Raw genomic sequence first — 15,356 nt, 5'->3', positions numbered from 1 at the left:
TGATCAACAGCTCGTCAGTCTGTCTTTTTTTTGTTTGTTGAAGCTTGAAGTTGTGCAAATAGAATGAATTAAAATGGATTTAAAGGTATGGCATTTGAACAGGAAGCAGAATCAATTTGAAGATCTGACACAAAACCAGATAGTAAATAAATTTGAAGTTTCCATTTCTATTGTTTGAGTTGCCCTGGCTGCACATTTTCTGCACAGTTTCCCTGACTTTTAATATGTTGTCTTTTTTTTTTTTTTTTTGTATTTGTTAGCGGTTTATAGTTGACATGTATATATCAATAAATCATAAATTTCTAACATGGTCCCTTTCTGGTGCATCAGGCCCTATCGTCCCTCAGTTCTACAGCATGAACCGGCCCCAACCTCGACAACAGACCCCTCAGGTAGGGGGGTCTCTGCCGTACCGCCGACCGCCTTCCGTAACCGGCCAGCCAATTGTAACACAGAACCACGTCAACGGTGGTCCCTGCTACAACCAGAGCCCAGGTATGTGAAACCTGTCCGTGTTAGGTGAGCAGGCAGTGGTTTATTATGAAGGTTTGAGATTATAGTAAAGATCTACAAATATCTTAATTAACTCCAATATTATGTTTGTTTTCAGCTTCCCCTCCACCTCCTTCCCTCCTTCAGTTCACCCCTCAGCTCCCTTTGATGGGCTTTGTTGCTCGAGTTCAGGAGTCCAGTAAGTACAGCTTTACCTGCAGCCTGTGCAGCTTTTTCCTTTTCATTTGCGCATGGCAGAAGAGTGTTGACCATGAATGTTGTAAAAGTAAATGTTTATTTTTGTTTGTGGAACCATTCTGTTTGTAAAACACGCTTCCACCTTAAGTTTCAGACACCCCTCCTCCCCCTCACCCGTCTACTGAGAGCCAAGCAGGACCTGAGGAGCCTGGAATCCCCCCAAAGCTATTGGAGGATGGACATGAGGAAGACTCTGCAGTTGTAGAATACAATGATCCATACGCTGAAGAAGATCCTCCATGGGCACCCAGAAACTACCTGGAGAAAGGTGAGCCACAGAAATACAAAGAATAATGAGCAGTTTGCACAGTTTTCTGACTTTGTATTTTTCTGCCTGCCACATGCAAGATATGTACTGAAAGTGTTTCACTTATTTTCTCTAACAGCCAACATTTAACAAGTGCGTGTGTGTGTGTGTGTGTGTGTGTGCATGGCTTATTTCTCCTCTGTGATTTTGTTATGTGTGTTATTATTGATGGAATTTCTTTTTTTATTATATAGTCTTCATGCATCCTCACTAGATTTTTTTTTTATACTTTATCCTGTGCTCAGCACTTTGGGTTTACATGTAATTAAATGTGTTACATAAACAAAGTTGTCACTGTCATATCTGTAATACCTGATAATATTCTTAGTGTGTCTCTGTAAACTTGTCAATGAATGTCATGGAACTTTACTGGCAGAATGACAGAATAAGAGTAAGAGCAGTGCAACTCCAACATGTCAGCTATTTCTCATCGATTGGGCAGTTATGTCCCACCCAAGGATTTAAACATTATTTTTTATTATTTGCCTGCAGATTATTTAAGAAGCAATATAGCAGGACCTTTCCATCTCCGTGTGAAATGACGTAACATCCTCCTTAGTGCTACTAATATTTTGGTGTGTTTGTCCCTTCCAGTGGTGGCGATCTATGACTATACAGCAGACAAGGAGGACGAACTGTCATTTCAAGAAGGAGCCATCATTTACGTCATCAAGAAGAACGAGGACGGGTGGTTTGAAGGAGTGATGAATGCCACCACGGGCCTGTTCCCTGGAAACTACGTTGAGTCCATCATGCACTACACCGACTGAGGAAAACCTCTCATAGTTCCTGTTGGGGTTCAGTCACAGCCGCATTTCTGTTGTTTGGATCTGAACTTGTTGACTTGATTCCACTTTAGCATTTTGCTGGTAGATTAGATTGGCACTTACTACTCACAAGCAAGTAAACCATCACTTTTGGAGGATATAAGGGTTATATATTGGACAGGGTTTCTGTTATCTTTCCTTCAAGTTGTTTTCATTTAGGTTTCCTTTCATGTCCCAGATTGTGTCCTCAAAAGGTTCGGTGCATTGCACTGTTGTAGATTAAGAGGTGTTTCAGGTATTTTATACTGTCTGCATTAAGCTAGTTAGATTTTAAAATGCTGTTTTCATGCATAAATAACTCGTATACACCAGCAGCCAAACTGAGTGTAGTTCAGTAAATTAAATTAGCTGAATGCATAGAGGTAAAAATATACATTTTCATTTAGTTTTTTTGCAGTTTTTTAAGCAGTGCATGCACATCACGAACAGCCTTTGGATGTATACAGCAGGGTACGAGCCAATTTTGAGCCAGAAAATTACAGCTAATTTTAAGTAGGCTACTTGTTTCCTTAACAGGAAGCCTAATTAATAAGATCTGCCACTGCAGTTGTGCACAACCGTGACATATAACTGCATTTATTTATAGCCTTAACAAATAAATATATGATAGGAAATTAACAATAACAAAGAAAATCAAGGGGAAAAAATCAATATACTGATTAAACCCAGCAAAGATGTCTTTAAAAAAGTAAAAATTTACTGGCCCTTTTTTTCATTTCCTCCTCATTTCAGGGTTAAACTGGTATAAAAAACATATTTTTTCTGAATGTCAGTTCAGTGCAAGTAGGCAGGAAAAGGCATACACATGGTTTTTCTCTGTCCAGTCAGTGAGTTTAATCAGAAACGCCATGTTTGTGCCTCTTCCTAGTTTAATTCAATACAATAATAAAATGTGGGGCTACTGCCACCATCTGTTTTCTTAGTTATCACAGCTTTAATAAAATTGCTGTTTCTCCTGCACAGGGGAGGAAATCTGAGATGCGTTTATGATTTGGCACCGCCACACGTGTTGATGTATGACAGCTTATTTCATTCTTTTCTTTTTTGTTTTTACCTTTTTTAATCCCATTTTTATTTAAGAATGGTCAGAATTCAGTTGATAATCAGCTTTACAACATTTCTCCAGCAAGACTTCAAACATTTACTAAATGACTAAACTAGAATGAATGCAACAACTTCAACCATGAACAGACAATTTTAGGAAGTAAAGCAATACATTTCTTCAACATTTGTAAATATGTCCATCATGTCTGAGACTCTGTAGAGGGTCAGAGAAGATGGGGGTTTAGAATAATGTTAATTTTTAGTTCACCAGAAAGATCTCACATTTTAGCACAGTTTGCATTAAATGTAATGGCCCTTCTGCTTTTTCTAAAACCATCCAATTTGTCCATAGCTCTCAAATCCTCATAATGTACTTATATATAAATATAGGAAAAAAAGTATGACTGACAAACTCCAGTTCATCTAAATGTAAACATATACAGATAAAATGTGTTTCAGATAGAGATAAGAGATGGCAGGAAAACAAGTGGCAAACCAGATTAATGTCAGCTTCTTGTTTTTTAATTATTATTATTATTAGCTTGTCAGATACCTATTATCTACTTCTAATTTAATCTTATATATTTAACTTGATTTTTTTTTTTTTATATTAGATTCTTGTAGCCTCAAACTGTCCAAGAGCAGATATAGTAAAACATGAATAGAACTTCAATAGAGCTTTAATTCTAAGCAGTCCAGTATTTACTCCTACTGGAGGCTTGTAAAAGGTAAAAACATTACTAAGACATTTTAAGCATGGCATTAAAAACTGGTTTGTTTTTATCCTGGTTAGAAGAAGTCGTTACAAAGCAATTTCTCAAAATTAATTTATCTTAAGCACTTTTAGTGATAGAATTAATGAAAATATCAAAAAGAAAAATATCTCTTCTTATCTGGAAGGAAGTGATGCAGTGAAACTAATTCCTCTTTGCCTTAAAATATCCTTTAATCTTTAAGTTTTTTTCTTGAGCCTTATTGTTTTCTTATCAGCGAAGCAAAAAAGACAGACATTAAGGACCATGAGATAAACTCTGAAAGACATGGAGGACAAACTCATGAAGACACCGGCGCTTCTGACCCCTTATTTCACCACACACTCATATTCTCAAAACATTAAGCAGCAATAAATTATTCAAAACAAGCTGAAAAAGAACAAGAGTATAAGGTGTGGTATCATTTGTTACCATGCTGCAGATCTTCCTCTAATACTACACACAGACAGGCGAGACATGTTTTGTTTCTGTCCTGTCCTCTTTCAGCTTTACCTTTCATTCTTCCAACATTATCTTTCGTTACTGTAGTGATCAGATCAGGAAGATGGCCCATGCTGAATAGCAGCTCTCAGGTTTGATGTTGTTCAGGCAGATTAATTATCCAAATGGTGTGACATGTACATGCGACACTCTCACCCTCATTTGGCCTCAGATGGTTTTTTAACCTTCGCCTCGTGTCAGCTGGTTATGCTGTTTGAATTATTTTACCACTTTTGCATTTCATGTGATCTGCAAATATCAGACCAGATTATGATCAACCTCCCAGTAAAATAGCAAACTGGACCAGTAAACTAAACATTAGCTCTTGAATTCACACTTTTTATTGTTCCCCAGTCTGACCTCTGAGCCTTGTTTATGTGGTTTGTTGCCCTGTTGTAGTGTCGTAGAATGGACCCAAACAAACCACCAAGTGGAGATTCTGGACCTGTTACCAGTTTTTGAAGTTTACATTGTGTTTGCCTGCATGCCTGATATATAACTGATGTGTTTATTCACCATGTTTTTATTGTATTATTTGTGTTTATATCTTTTTGATTGATTTACCTACTTGCTTTATTCTGTGTGATCAGCTGGAGGTGGTGATGTTCTTATGCAGTTTTTGGTTGTAATGGCCCTTTAAGAAGTCACGTGTGCTTGGACTTTATACCATCTCAAAGATGGAGGTGGATATATTTTGTGCCATATGTGTAAAAGTTTGTTGTGATGTGAGTGCAGAAATGTGTGTGTGTGTGTGTGTGTGTGTGTTAATCAGTATAAACCAAACCTTCCCTTGAAGTGGGTATGGACCTGAAAACAGTTTGTCCTTGTTCAGTGTTTTAAGAGGCATTTTATAACAATAACCAGAGTATTCCACCCTGAAATTATCTATGTGGTTTTTCAATCATTTTATCTGGATGATTAAAGAAGGAGAGAATCAATATGAGGACATTTCCCAGAGGTTCATTGTGAAATTGATGTACCAGTATATATGGCATTTGTCTTTTAAATCATTTTCTAGAGCTGCATTTAATTCTAAATGAAAAAGTAGTCAGATATCTTTTAAGTAATTGCTTATATAGAAATATGATAAATCCATCATTTGAAATGCCGTTTTTATTATTTTTATTCAAGTGTTTTAATAAGATTTTTAATAAAAGATAATTATTAATAAGACGGGATCAGAAAAACCCTACTTCCACTATGTAAATCTAAAAGAGGCTAATGTTTAAACAGAACCCGGATCCTTTCAAACAATCAGGGATTCATGAGGTCTCGATTGAACGTATGACGGGACATGCTGTGTTTCTGATGTGTTGGCTTCTTGATATTTAGACATACTCTGGTTTTTGTTTTGCCTGCAATATCCCTTTAAAATGTGTGGACTGAGAGGTGAACTGTGAAATGACAGATAGCTTCTCCAAGGCTGACGTTCACCAAGAATCTGCTTCATTGACATCTTTTCTTGATTTTATTTTTTTTTTCTAAGCTGAACTCAACATCTGTTCAGATTGTAATTTATATTTAAAAAAAGTTAGTTTTTCTTTCAACTTGTTTTGTGCCTTTGTAGTTTAAAAAGGTTTTATTTCTTTATCTCGCTTTTTTAGATGGAATGAATACAGAAAAACTGACATGAAAGAATTAATCTAATTATTTGTTCTTTATGTTAACCTATTAGGCTACCTCTTTAATCAAGTTCATTCCTCTAAGCCTGTAGCATCTTCCTGGTAGAAAGTGATGTCCGGAGAAGCTTTCTGTTTTTCCAAACCAATCACAACTGAAAGCACATCGCTCTTTTGTAAGAAAGAATAAAAGTAAAATGACTAAAATAAATGTTTTAACAGCTTGTATGTCTTGATGTTACTTACTTATCATTTGCAGGATCATTTTACAGATGTCTTAAAAGTTTAGAGCAGTGGTTTTCACACTTTTTGAGCCACGACCCTGAAGATAAAATTAATTGGTGTTCGCGACCCCCAACCCCACACGATGACTTAGTGATTCATTGTGTGATGTATCAAATCTTGCAGCATCTTCTGAACATAAAAGCTGGAAAACTGTGAGAATTTTCTTAAATAAGGAGGATAACGTGATTTTTTGTGGTTTACCGCTGTGACAAGGCACCTACATGCCTAAAATCAGCTTCTTCTGTGGAGATCATTACAAATTCAGATTTTTAATATGGCATGTGTACTAATTTTGGTGCTTTTGTTATTCTGTTAAAAAAATGAATGTGCAAATTTCAAAATTTATCTCTTCATTAATGGTTTGATTTTGACAGCCCTGATAAAAATCCCCAAATTTATTTGATAAATGTAGGCTATATCTTTTTAGAAATTATCTGTGACCTCCATGGGGGTCCCCACCCCTAATTTGAAAATCACTGGTTTAAATGACAGAAAGACAAAATAAAGTTCCAAATGTAGAGCTTTAGTCTAATAATCTTTACATCTGTTTTACACTTTGCATAAAATTGGTCAATAATGATGACGGAAAACATAACATATTAAAGACTGCTATACAAAACAAGAAAAAAATACTAATAAGATTTAATTAAAATGTAAGGGACAAAAATAGAAGAAAACTACAAAAGTAAAAAAGATGAAACAATTTCAAACACGACTGCAACAGAACACAAAGTTATGAAAATTTCTGATCAGCAGATAAGATTAAAAGTTAAGCATCCACATTTAACATGTCAAGGTTTTCATTTTATATATATATATATATATATATATATATATATATATATATATATATATATATATATATATATATATATATATATCATTGTGCAAACTACAGCACAAACTAAAATAGCAGTTCATTTTTGTCATTTGGGTTTTTAATACATTTTTTATTTTTTACAACAACCTTTATATTCTGTGATTATGATCATAAAAATGATTGATAATTAAAAGCCAAAATCATTCAATGATTCTGAAATTTCAAGCAAAAGGTATCAGTATCGGCAATACTTGGCCTGGATTTACTTGGTATCAGATCAACACCAACATTTGCTCTATTGCCCAGTCCTACTTGCAACGCCTTATGGGTAAATACACTACTTTGCTTGCTAAACTACTGAAACCATAGACATTTTTTCAATCTAAACCAAATTTGATTTATTGCGAGAGAGAAAGAGAGTGAGAGAGAGAAACTATTTTATTTGTTAGGTCTTTGAAATTAGTGGAGAACATGTCACCCTGTAAATTGTTTCTACTGGAATATTTTATTTTCATCTAAATGTCTTCTATGTTCCCTATGTATATTTTTTAAACATATTAATTAATTAATTTATTGATTGATTGATTGATTGTTTGCTTTTGTTAAAGACAAACATAAAAGCAACTTGTATGTTACAAGTCCATATTATTTTGTAAGCTCAATCTGTCAAATTTTGGTTTCAACAAACAACTAAAGCAGTGAGCCTTTATTTAGAATGGTCATTAGTTATAAGTTATAACTTCAAGGTTATAAGCTTATGATACAGATTCGTGAAAACTAATCTTTCTGTAACATAATAATGCAAAAAAAATACTTCCTGTTTTAAACGGAAGTAAAACTCGACTTTACGGAACGACATTACCCATGATGCACATCTTTTGAAAGGGTCAAATCTGAAATTTAAACGGCTAAAGTACTATGCCAAGACCCCTGTCAAACAGTCGTCAAAATCTTTTGATGGACTTGGATATTTCATTCAGTTTGGATAAGCGGTATTTTCAAAGATTGATTTATAGTCACTAAATCAATGTTTGTGGGCCTTTTATGCGGAAGGGTGAGTTTTGCAATGACTTTGCCGCTTTTAGTCAGTTAGCGTTGTATGTTAGCTAAGCTAATTCGTTGCGAGCTCCAGGATTCCACACTAGCGACGACATTCAATCGGTAGTTTTTTTTTTTGGTTTTGTTCTTCAAAGATGAATTAACCCAGTATGTCAATGGCATAGTAGATTTTATGTATTGACGAAAACTTGCGCTGTTTTCAAAACAGCTACGGACTTCATTTAAGCTAAACAAATCTGAATGTGGAAACCATGACCCTCGCTCCCAAGGAACTATCCAACCTACTGAGCATCATCTCGGAAGAGGCCTGCACAAACACCTTTGAGAGCCTCTCCACTCACTTCCATCATTACTTTGGGAAAGCCGAACACTTTAGGGTAGGCTCGGTGCTGGTCATGCTCCTCCAGCAGCCGGACCTGCTGCCCAGCTCCCCGCAGCGGCTCACTGCCCTCTACCTGCTGTGGGAGATGTACCGGACCGAGCCGCTGGCTGCCAACCCGTTTGCCGCCGTGTTTGCCCACCTTCTGAATCCCGCACCTGCTGGAGAAGAACAAGAGAAAGTCCTATCCGGTAGGTCTGTGTGGATGTTACCACGTAACAGTGATGCTCAACATTTTTGAATAACTAAGCAGCACAACATAGTAAAAAGGAGTTTATACTACAACTTGCCTCAGATCTTGATGGAAAATAAAGTAAAATATATTTTTTTTTTAAATATAATATTTTAGTTTCTTATCCTAAGAAACTAAAGCAGAGAAAGTATCTCCTACATTGAGGATTTGGTCTAACTTTCTCTATGATTTCTTCTTTCTTTATGCCCCCCTATCTGTCTGCTCTGTGTTCAGGATTCCTGCCTCCCATCACCCAGCCTGAGAAATTCTTCCTATCCCAGCTGATGTTGGCACCACCCAGAGATCTCTTCAAGAAGACACCCAGACAGGTGTCCTGCATGGATGTTGGCAACATGCCCCAATCTATAGACATCAGTGGGCTTCAACTAGCCTTGGCAGGTCAGTAGACACCCACAGAATCGGATTCTGTTTAATGTAAACATCAGCATGGTCAGATCAATCTGAATGAATTCTGTGTGGCAGCCAATTACAGCCTTTAAAAGAAAGTGGTCAGGAGCCAGATATGGCTTTTCTTTGCTCGCTAGAAGCTTTTCAGTTAAGTTTGGATCCCTCTGACAGGATTCATAGAACCGTCATGAATATGGGCCCTGGTTGACTCCTGGGTGGTGGATGGACAGAATTATTATAAAGGTCAACTTTCACTCTCCTCTTGTTTATAGATGTTTTGCCGTTGGTTCTGGGATAAAGTTAGGAAAACAACATTTTTCCATGTCTCTCCTTTTCTTTCTCTTTCTCTTCTTGATCATGTTAGAGACTGATTATAAATGACAGAGGGAGTGTTACACTGTCTTCTGTTGAATGTTAGTAATATTAGCAAACACACCCTGGGGTATAATTAAATCAAATAATGAAACAGTTTACTGTTTTTCCTCTAGAGAAGAATTTCTGATTTGAACGTAATAAAAATATCTTCTTTTTTATTGATAAATTTCACCCAGTGTACAGATGAAATTTTCTATGATTCTCTTTATGTTGTTTGCATAATCTGCTTTCGTTTCAACTGCAAACCTCAGACCTGATCTGGCAACCCATCAGCGTACACAGTGGTACAGATTAATTTCCAAAGCCTTCTTGGTCTGCCTCCGCCCTACCTGTTTGTGTATCTCCATCAGAACTGGACTGGCTCTCTGGATTTACACACAATAGCTAGCAGCAAGGGCTTGTTGGCCTTGCTGCTTTTCTGTGATCTCAGTGGAACTTTCCTGGTGAAAGATTGGCTAAATAAAATTAAAACTAATTGTAAAGTTGTGCTTTATAAAACTTTATTTTAATATTTCTGTGCTTAGTAATTGATCGTTCAGTGTAAGCATACATTTTCTTTTTTAATAATTTAGGCGGTACACATCAGTTTGGATATATTTACCTCCTAACATGAAGTATTTTGTTTTTCCAGCTTATTTTATTTATTTATTATTTCTTTATTTTTTCTTCATCTTGCAGAACGTCAGTCGGAGCTGCCCACTCAGAGTAAAGCCAGCTTCCCCAGCATCCTGAACGACCCAGATCCGGACTCTTCCAACTCAGGATTCGACAGTTCTGTAGCCAATCAGATCATCGAGTCCCTGGTTACAGGGCCACGCCCCCCACTAGAGAGTAAGTGTTTACGGTGTTTTGTTTTTTAAGAGGGTATTGTTTTTAAAACCACCTAGCTCAGGATTTAAAGCTCCTTCTTTACTGCAGGAAGTGTTTCCATTCATAATATCCAAATCAGTCATCAACCATACAATAAAGAACCACATCTGAGATGGAGCTGTCTTTATTTTTTTATTTTGTAAAATATGTTTATATGTGCTCCAATCATCTCCCTGTACAATTTACACATGTATTCAGCAGGAATGTGTATTTTAATGTGGTTCAGAGATGTTGACTGCAACATGTTACATTTATTGGTGACCCTTTGTGACCGGCGCAGCCACCAGTTTTTAAGCTTTGTTTTTTTAAATAAATTCATTTGAAAACCTTGATATAAGAAACTGCTCCATCCAGGTTAGACGTCAACACAAGACGTTTAATAAAACCTTTTTTTTTTTATGATCATTTCTTTTGTCTTAAATGAACAACAAAAAGTGACCAGGGAGGTAAATGCTGGATGTCTGAACGTCCGTCGAGCCGGGTCCTGTGATTAAAATTCATTGCTGTTCACATCCTGACTGATGGTGCTGACTCTGTGAATATGAGGACATCCTTGAGTTGTTGTTGGTAACCATGATGGAGAACAGGACTTTGCTGGATAATCACTCAACACAAAGATCCTTCCGCTTCATTTTGCCCTCAGGTCACTTTCGCCCTGAGTTCATCCGGCCTCCACCTCCTCTGCACGTTTGTGAGGACGAGCTGGCGTGGCTGAACCCCACTGAGCCAGATCACAGCATCCAATGGGATCGCTCCATGTGTGTGAAGAACAGCACCGGTCTGGAGATCAAACGAATCATGTCCAAGGCCTTCAAGAGCCCGCTGTCCGCCCAGCAGCAGTCGCAGGTGGGTTGACGCTGCATCACGTCTTGACCTCTGATGCTGAACTAATCCATCACATGTTGCAAAGAAAAGCATGAAATCTTCCCACTGATAAGGTTAAAACTAACATCTTTTTCTTCCTTTTTTAGAAAAGACATTTAGATTAAATTATCAAAACAGTTGCCAAATAATTTAGATGTCCCACATTTTCATGAGTCAGCTTATCACTGCAGCTGTTTCCAACATGTCTGTTTAATAATAATCATTTATAACTCAAGCCAGCTTGTCTCTATAAGTGTGTATTCTGTCTCATTAGCTGCTGGCTGAGCTGGAGAAGGACCCAAAGCTTGTTTATCACATCGGCCTGTCGCCGGCGAAGCTGCCCGACCTGGTGGAGAACAACCCGCTGGTGGCCATCGAGATGCTGCTGAAGCTGATGCAGAGCAGCCAGATCACAGAGTATTTTTCCGTGCTGGTCAACATGGACATGTCGCTGCACTCCATGGAGGTCGTCAACAGGTGAGTGAAGGGCTTAAAGCCATTTTAGTGTTTTGATGCTGCACCTCTCACCATTTCTGTGTACAGTTTTTTACAGTCTGTTGTCAGACTTTTAGAAAAAGTTAGTTTTAAGACCGTTTTTACATGACTGCAGTAATAAAGCAGCCCAAAGTAACTCAGACTGTCAACGGTTAAGCTGCTGAATAAATCCACCGTCCCTCTGTCAGCTCTGACTTTAATATTATTAAACTGATGGAGGAAGAGTTGGACTGAATTTAATCCTGGAGCTGACTCTTTCCTTGTAATAACTAATATAATGTGCTCATGTTGCATCTATATCTTTCATTAATGTCAGTGTGCTGTAGACTGTAGTAGAATGGTTAAAAAATCAGACAAATATTGCTATTTAATCTTTTAAATTCCAGCTTCTGTTCAGTGAAATATATTTTAACTTGAAGAGGAGGATTACTGCGTGAGATAACCTCTAAATATGAACAGCTTCACTTACCAACTACAAGAAAACACAGTTTCCTCTAGAACAGGTTCTACTTTGTCCTTGTAGTAAAATCTAAACAGTCTGTTATGAATCTTGTTTACACTACAGCATGTTGATGGTGTTGGAAATCACTTAACATATCGTGTTGTATCGTATCATAACGTGCACAACTTGTTGTTTCAGTTCATTCAGACCATCAGCTGGTTTGGACAAGTTGTGAATTTTATATGCCAAAAAAAAAAGGAAGTAAACTTCCATAGAAGACATTTCTTTCTTTATTTATTTTTTTAACCCTCGCCCCCATCCTTCGCGTGGAGTAGGAGTCTCCAAAGCACATATTATATTTACATATCACTCTCTGTAGGTTTACTACCCACTGACTTCAAAGGGGAAGAAGTCACATGGTTGGTGCTTTTACAAGTCAGAACTGTTGATGTCGTTGGTGTGTTTTGGGCCCAGAGGCAAAGATTACGTAAAACGGCACCACTGTGGTCTGCGATGCTAATTTCAGCCCTTACGGATTCTACAGAGTAAAAGTCGTTCAAGTCCTGAGAGCTTTGTAGCAGGAAACTCACGTTTTATCCCCCACTTCTTCACCCCTGCATCTTTTAACTTTTACTATATATGTTTTTTATGTCGTGAGGGGAGCTTTCTGTGGAAGTCGATAACACTTAAGCTGCAGTTACATCCTTGTCTTTTAACTCACCTTTATTCTTTGTTCCTCCTCCATCACTCAGGTTGACCACAGCTGTGGACCTGCCTCCTGAGTTCATCCACCTCTACATCTCCAACTGCATCTCGACGTGTGAGCAAATCAAAGACAAGTACATGCAGGTACAGAGCAACATAAAAATATACATAACTATTCATAAAATAATAAGAAATGCATTAGATGGTGTTATAACTGTGATAATTAATAAAAAGGAAGTCAGAACAGACACATTCACATCAAACCCCAGGAACAAATTCAGCCATAAAACTTTTTTTATTTTCCAGAATCGACTGGTCCGCCTGGTCTGTGTCTTCCTTCAGTCGCTGATCCGTAACAAGATCATCAACGTTCAGGACCTCTTCATCGAGGTTCAGGCCTTCTGCATTGAGTTCAGCCGCATCCGTGAAGCCGCCGGCCTCTTCCGCCTCCTCAAGACTCTGGACACTGGAGAAAACCCTACTGAGGCCAAACCTGCTAAATAAGGACCTGCAGAAAAACACTGAGCAGCCAGGACGACTTCTCAATAAGCATCTCCCATGAAAAGCAGCCGGAAGGTCTCACTGCAATATTGAAGTTTTTGTTCATTAGAACAGAAAGTGGACTCTGAGAGGAAATGTAAATATGTAGTGATTTTTTTTCTCCTCAGACTTTAAACCCTTTGACTCACCTTCTGCAGCTCAGTCTCTCAACTTCACTATTTTCTCTAACCAAAGTAAAACAGTAATTCAGCATTTGTTTTTCCCACCTTTCCTCCTTCTGGAGGTTAAACCTTGAAAGTTTTAATTAAACAGATTGTGTAATTGAGTCTTTTGGGTTGTATTTTTGTATTTTCAGTCATTTTCTTGTGAGTGTTGTCCACATACTGTATCTGGCATCTCTGGAGACAAAACTCAGGAGCTTCCGCCTATTCATTATCATCGTTGACAACTTTTTGCAACACTTGGACGTAGCCATGGTAAGTTACTAGTTACGTAATCTGCACCAGTCGTTTTAAGGCTATTTAAACTGCTGCAGATTATGTTGAAATTTGCTTTAAGTAATTTGTTTTGTATTAAATCCTTTCATACGTTTATGATGCTGCAGGCTTCTTGTTTGGTGTAGTTCAGTGTAAACTGCCTGGCTTCTGTCAAGAAGCAACAGTAGCCACCTCATCCTGCTTCATCAGTTACTTTAGAGACCATTTTACCAGAAATATCTTTACTTCATCAAAACATGAGCTGAATGTAGCACAATGTTCACTAATAGGACATCTTATGTGCTGCACACCAGAGGCTGTTTTCACATTGTGTGGGATGGGAGTAGAGATGGCAGATGTTCAGTCACTGAGGTAGTTGTCATGATTTATACGAGTTTCAGTGCAGTTTTACACTATATTGCCAAAAGTATTCTCCCACCCAACCCGATAATTTAAATCAGGTGTTTCAATCACTTCCACGGCCACAATTGTAGAAGAATCAAGCACCGAGGCATGGAGACTGTTTCTACAAGCACTTGTTAAGGAACGGGTCATTCAATGAATTCCGGCGTGGTACTGTGATAGGATGCCACCTGTGCAACAAGTCCAGTCGTGACATTTCTACTCTTAAATATTCCACAGTCAGTGGTGGAAGCGACTGGGAGCGAAGTGGTAGGCCCCGTAAAATGACTGAGCGGGTTGGCAGATGCTGAGGCGCGTAGTGCACAAACTTCCGCAACTTTCTGCGGAGTCCATTGCTGCAGACCTCCAAACTTCATGTGGACTTTAGATCAGCTCAAGAACAGTGTGAAGAGAGCTTTGTAGATTGGGTTTTTACAGCTGAGCAGCTGCGTAAAAACCATACATCACCAAGAGCAATGCAACGCATCGGATGCAGTGGTGTAGAGAACGCCGCCACTGGACTCTGGATCAGCGGAGACATGTTCTCTGGCTGGCCTCACCATCTGGAGATCTGATGGAAGAGTCTGGGTATGGCGGTTGGCAGGAGGTACATGTCTGACTGCATTGTGTAAAGTTTGGTGGAGGAGTATTATGGTTTGGAGCTGGTTTCAGGAGCTGGTGTTGGCCCCTTAGTTCCAGTGACAGGAACTCTGAATGCTTCATCATACCAAGAGATTTTGGACAATTCTATGCTCCCAACTATGTGGGAACAGTTTAAGACCCCATCTGTTCAAACATGCAAGGCCCATAAAGACGTGGATGAGCGAGTTTTGTGTGAATGAACTTAAATGGCCTGCACAGTTGAGTCCTGACTTCAACCTGACAGAACACCTCTGGGATGAATTCGAGCGGAGGCTGAGAGCCAGGTCTTCTCGTCTAACATCCGTGTCTGACGTCACAAATGTGCTTCTAGAGGAATGATCAAAAAAATCCTATAAACACACTCCTAGACCTTGTGGAAAGCCTTACCAGAAGAGCTGAAGCTGTTACATCTGCAGAGGGTGGGCCAACGTCATATTGAACTCATTTGATGAAGAACGGGATGTTAAGTTCATACAAGAGTCAAGGCAGGTGAGCCAATACTTCTGGCATTATAGTGTAAGATGGCACAACAGGAAATGTTGGAGAAAAGCAGCGCACGCTTGTCGGTGCAGTGATGGCAATCTGCACACCACTACTGGAA

At 38.3% G+C, this 15,356-nt stretch overlaps 2 protein-coding genes across 11 annotated transcripts in view; both read left to right on the top strand.

Annotated features, from left to right (window-relative positions):
- Positions 1-2,418, top strand: part of LOC121650221 (abl interactor 2-like) — a 33,917-nt gene extending 31,499 nt beyond the window's left edge. For all 10 annotated transcript variants that reach the window (XM_042001619.1, XM_042001614.1, XM_042001613.1 and 7 more), the window contains 4 exons: positions 331-495; positions 611-691; positions 839-1,018; positions 1,652-2,418. In XM_042001619.1, the coding sequence (XP_041857553.1) occupies positions 331-495; positions 611-691; positions 839-1,018; positions 1,652-1,827 (602 nt within the window). In that variant the 3' untranslated portion in view covers positions 1,828-2,418. The remainder of the gene's footprint in view (positions 1-330; positions 496-610; positions 692-838; positions 1,019-1,651) is intronic.
- Positions 2,419-7,781: 5,363 nt separating this feature from the next.
- Positions 7,782-13,560, top strand: cnot11 (CCR4-NOT transcription complex, subunit 11). Its single transcript, XM_042002645.1, has 7 exons — positions 7,782-8,534; positions 8,810-8,974; positions 10,037-10,189; positions 10,872-11,074; positions 11,367-11,569; positions 12,782-12,878; positions 13,041-13,560. The coding sequence occupies exons 1-7, from the start codon at positions 8,216-8,218 to the stop codon at positions 13,236-13,238; spliced, it is 1,338 nt and encodes a 445-aa protein (XP_041858579.1). The 5' UTR covers positions 7,782-8,215; the 3' UTR covers positions 13,239-13,560.
- The last annotated feature ends 1,796 nt before the right edge of the window (positions 13,561-15,356 follow it).

This window comes from Melanotaenia boesemani, chromosome 12, assembly GCF_017639745.1.
Source record: "Melanotaenia boesemani isolate fMelBoe1 chromosome 12, fMelBoe1.pri, whole genome shotgun sequence".
Taxonomy (NCBI): Eukaryota; Metazoa; Chordata; class Actinopteri; order Atheriniformes; family Melanotaeniidae; genus Melanotaenia; species Melanotaenia boesemani.
The sequence above is the reverse complement of the archived record's forward strand: the minus strand, read 5'-3'. Positions and strand labels throughout refer to the sequence as shown.

Bases quoted from the DNA above. Each gene is read 5' to 3' on its own strand.
- cnot11 (XM_042002645.1), top strand. From the start codon at position 8,216: ATGACCCTCGCTCCCAAGGAACTATCCAACCTACTGAGCATCATCTCG. The intron at 10,190-10,871 runs GTAAGTGTTTAC...TTTTGCCCTCAG, and splicing joins GCCACGCCCCCCACTAGAGA to GTCACTTTCGCCCTGAGTTC. The intron at 11,570-12,781 runs GTGAGTGAAGGG...TCCATCACTCAG, and splicing joins TCCATGGAGGTCGTCAACAG to GTTGACCACAGCTGTGGACC.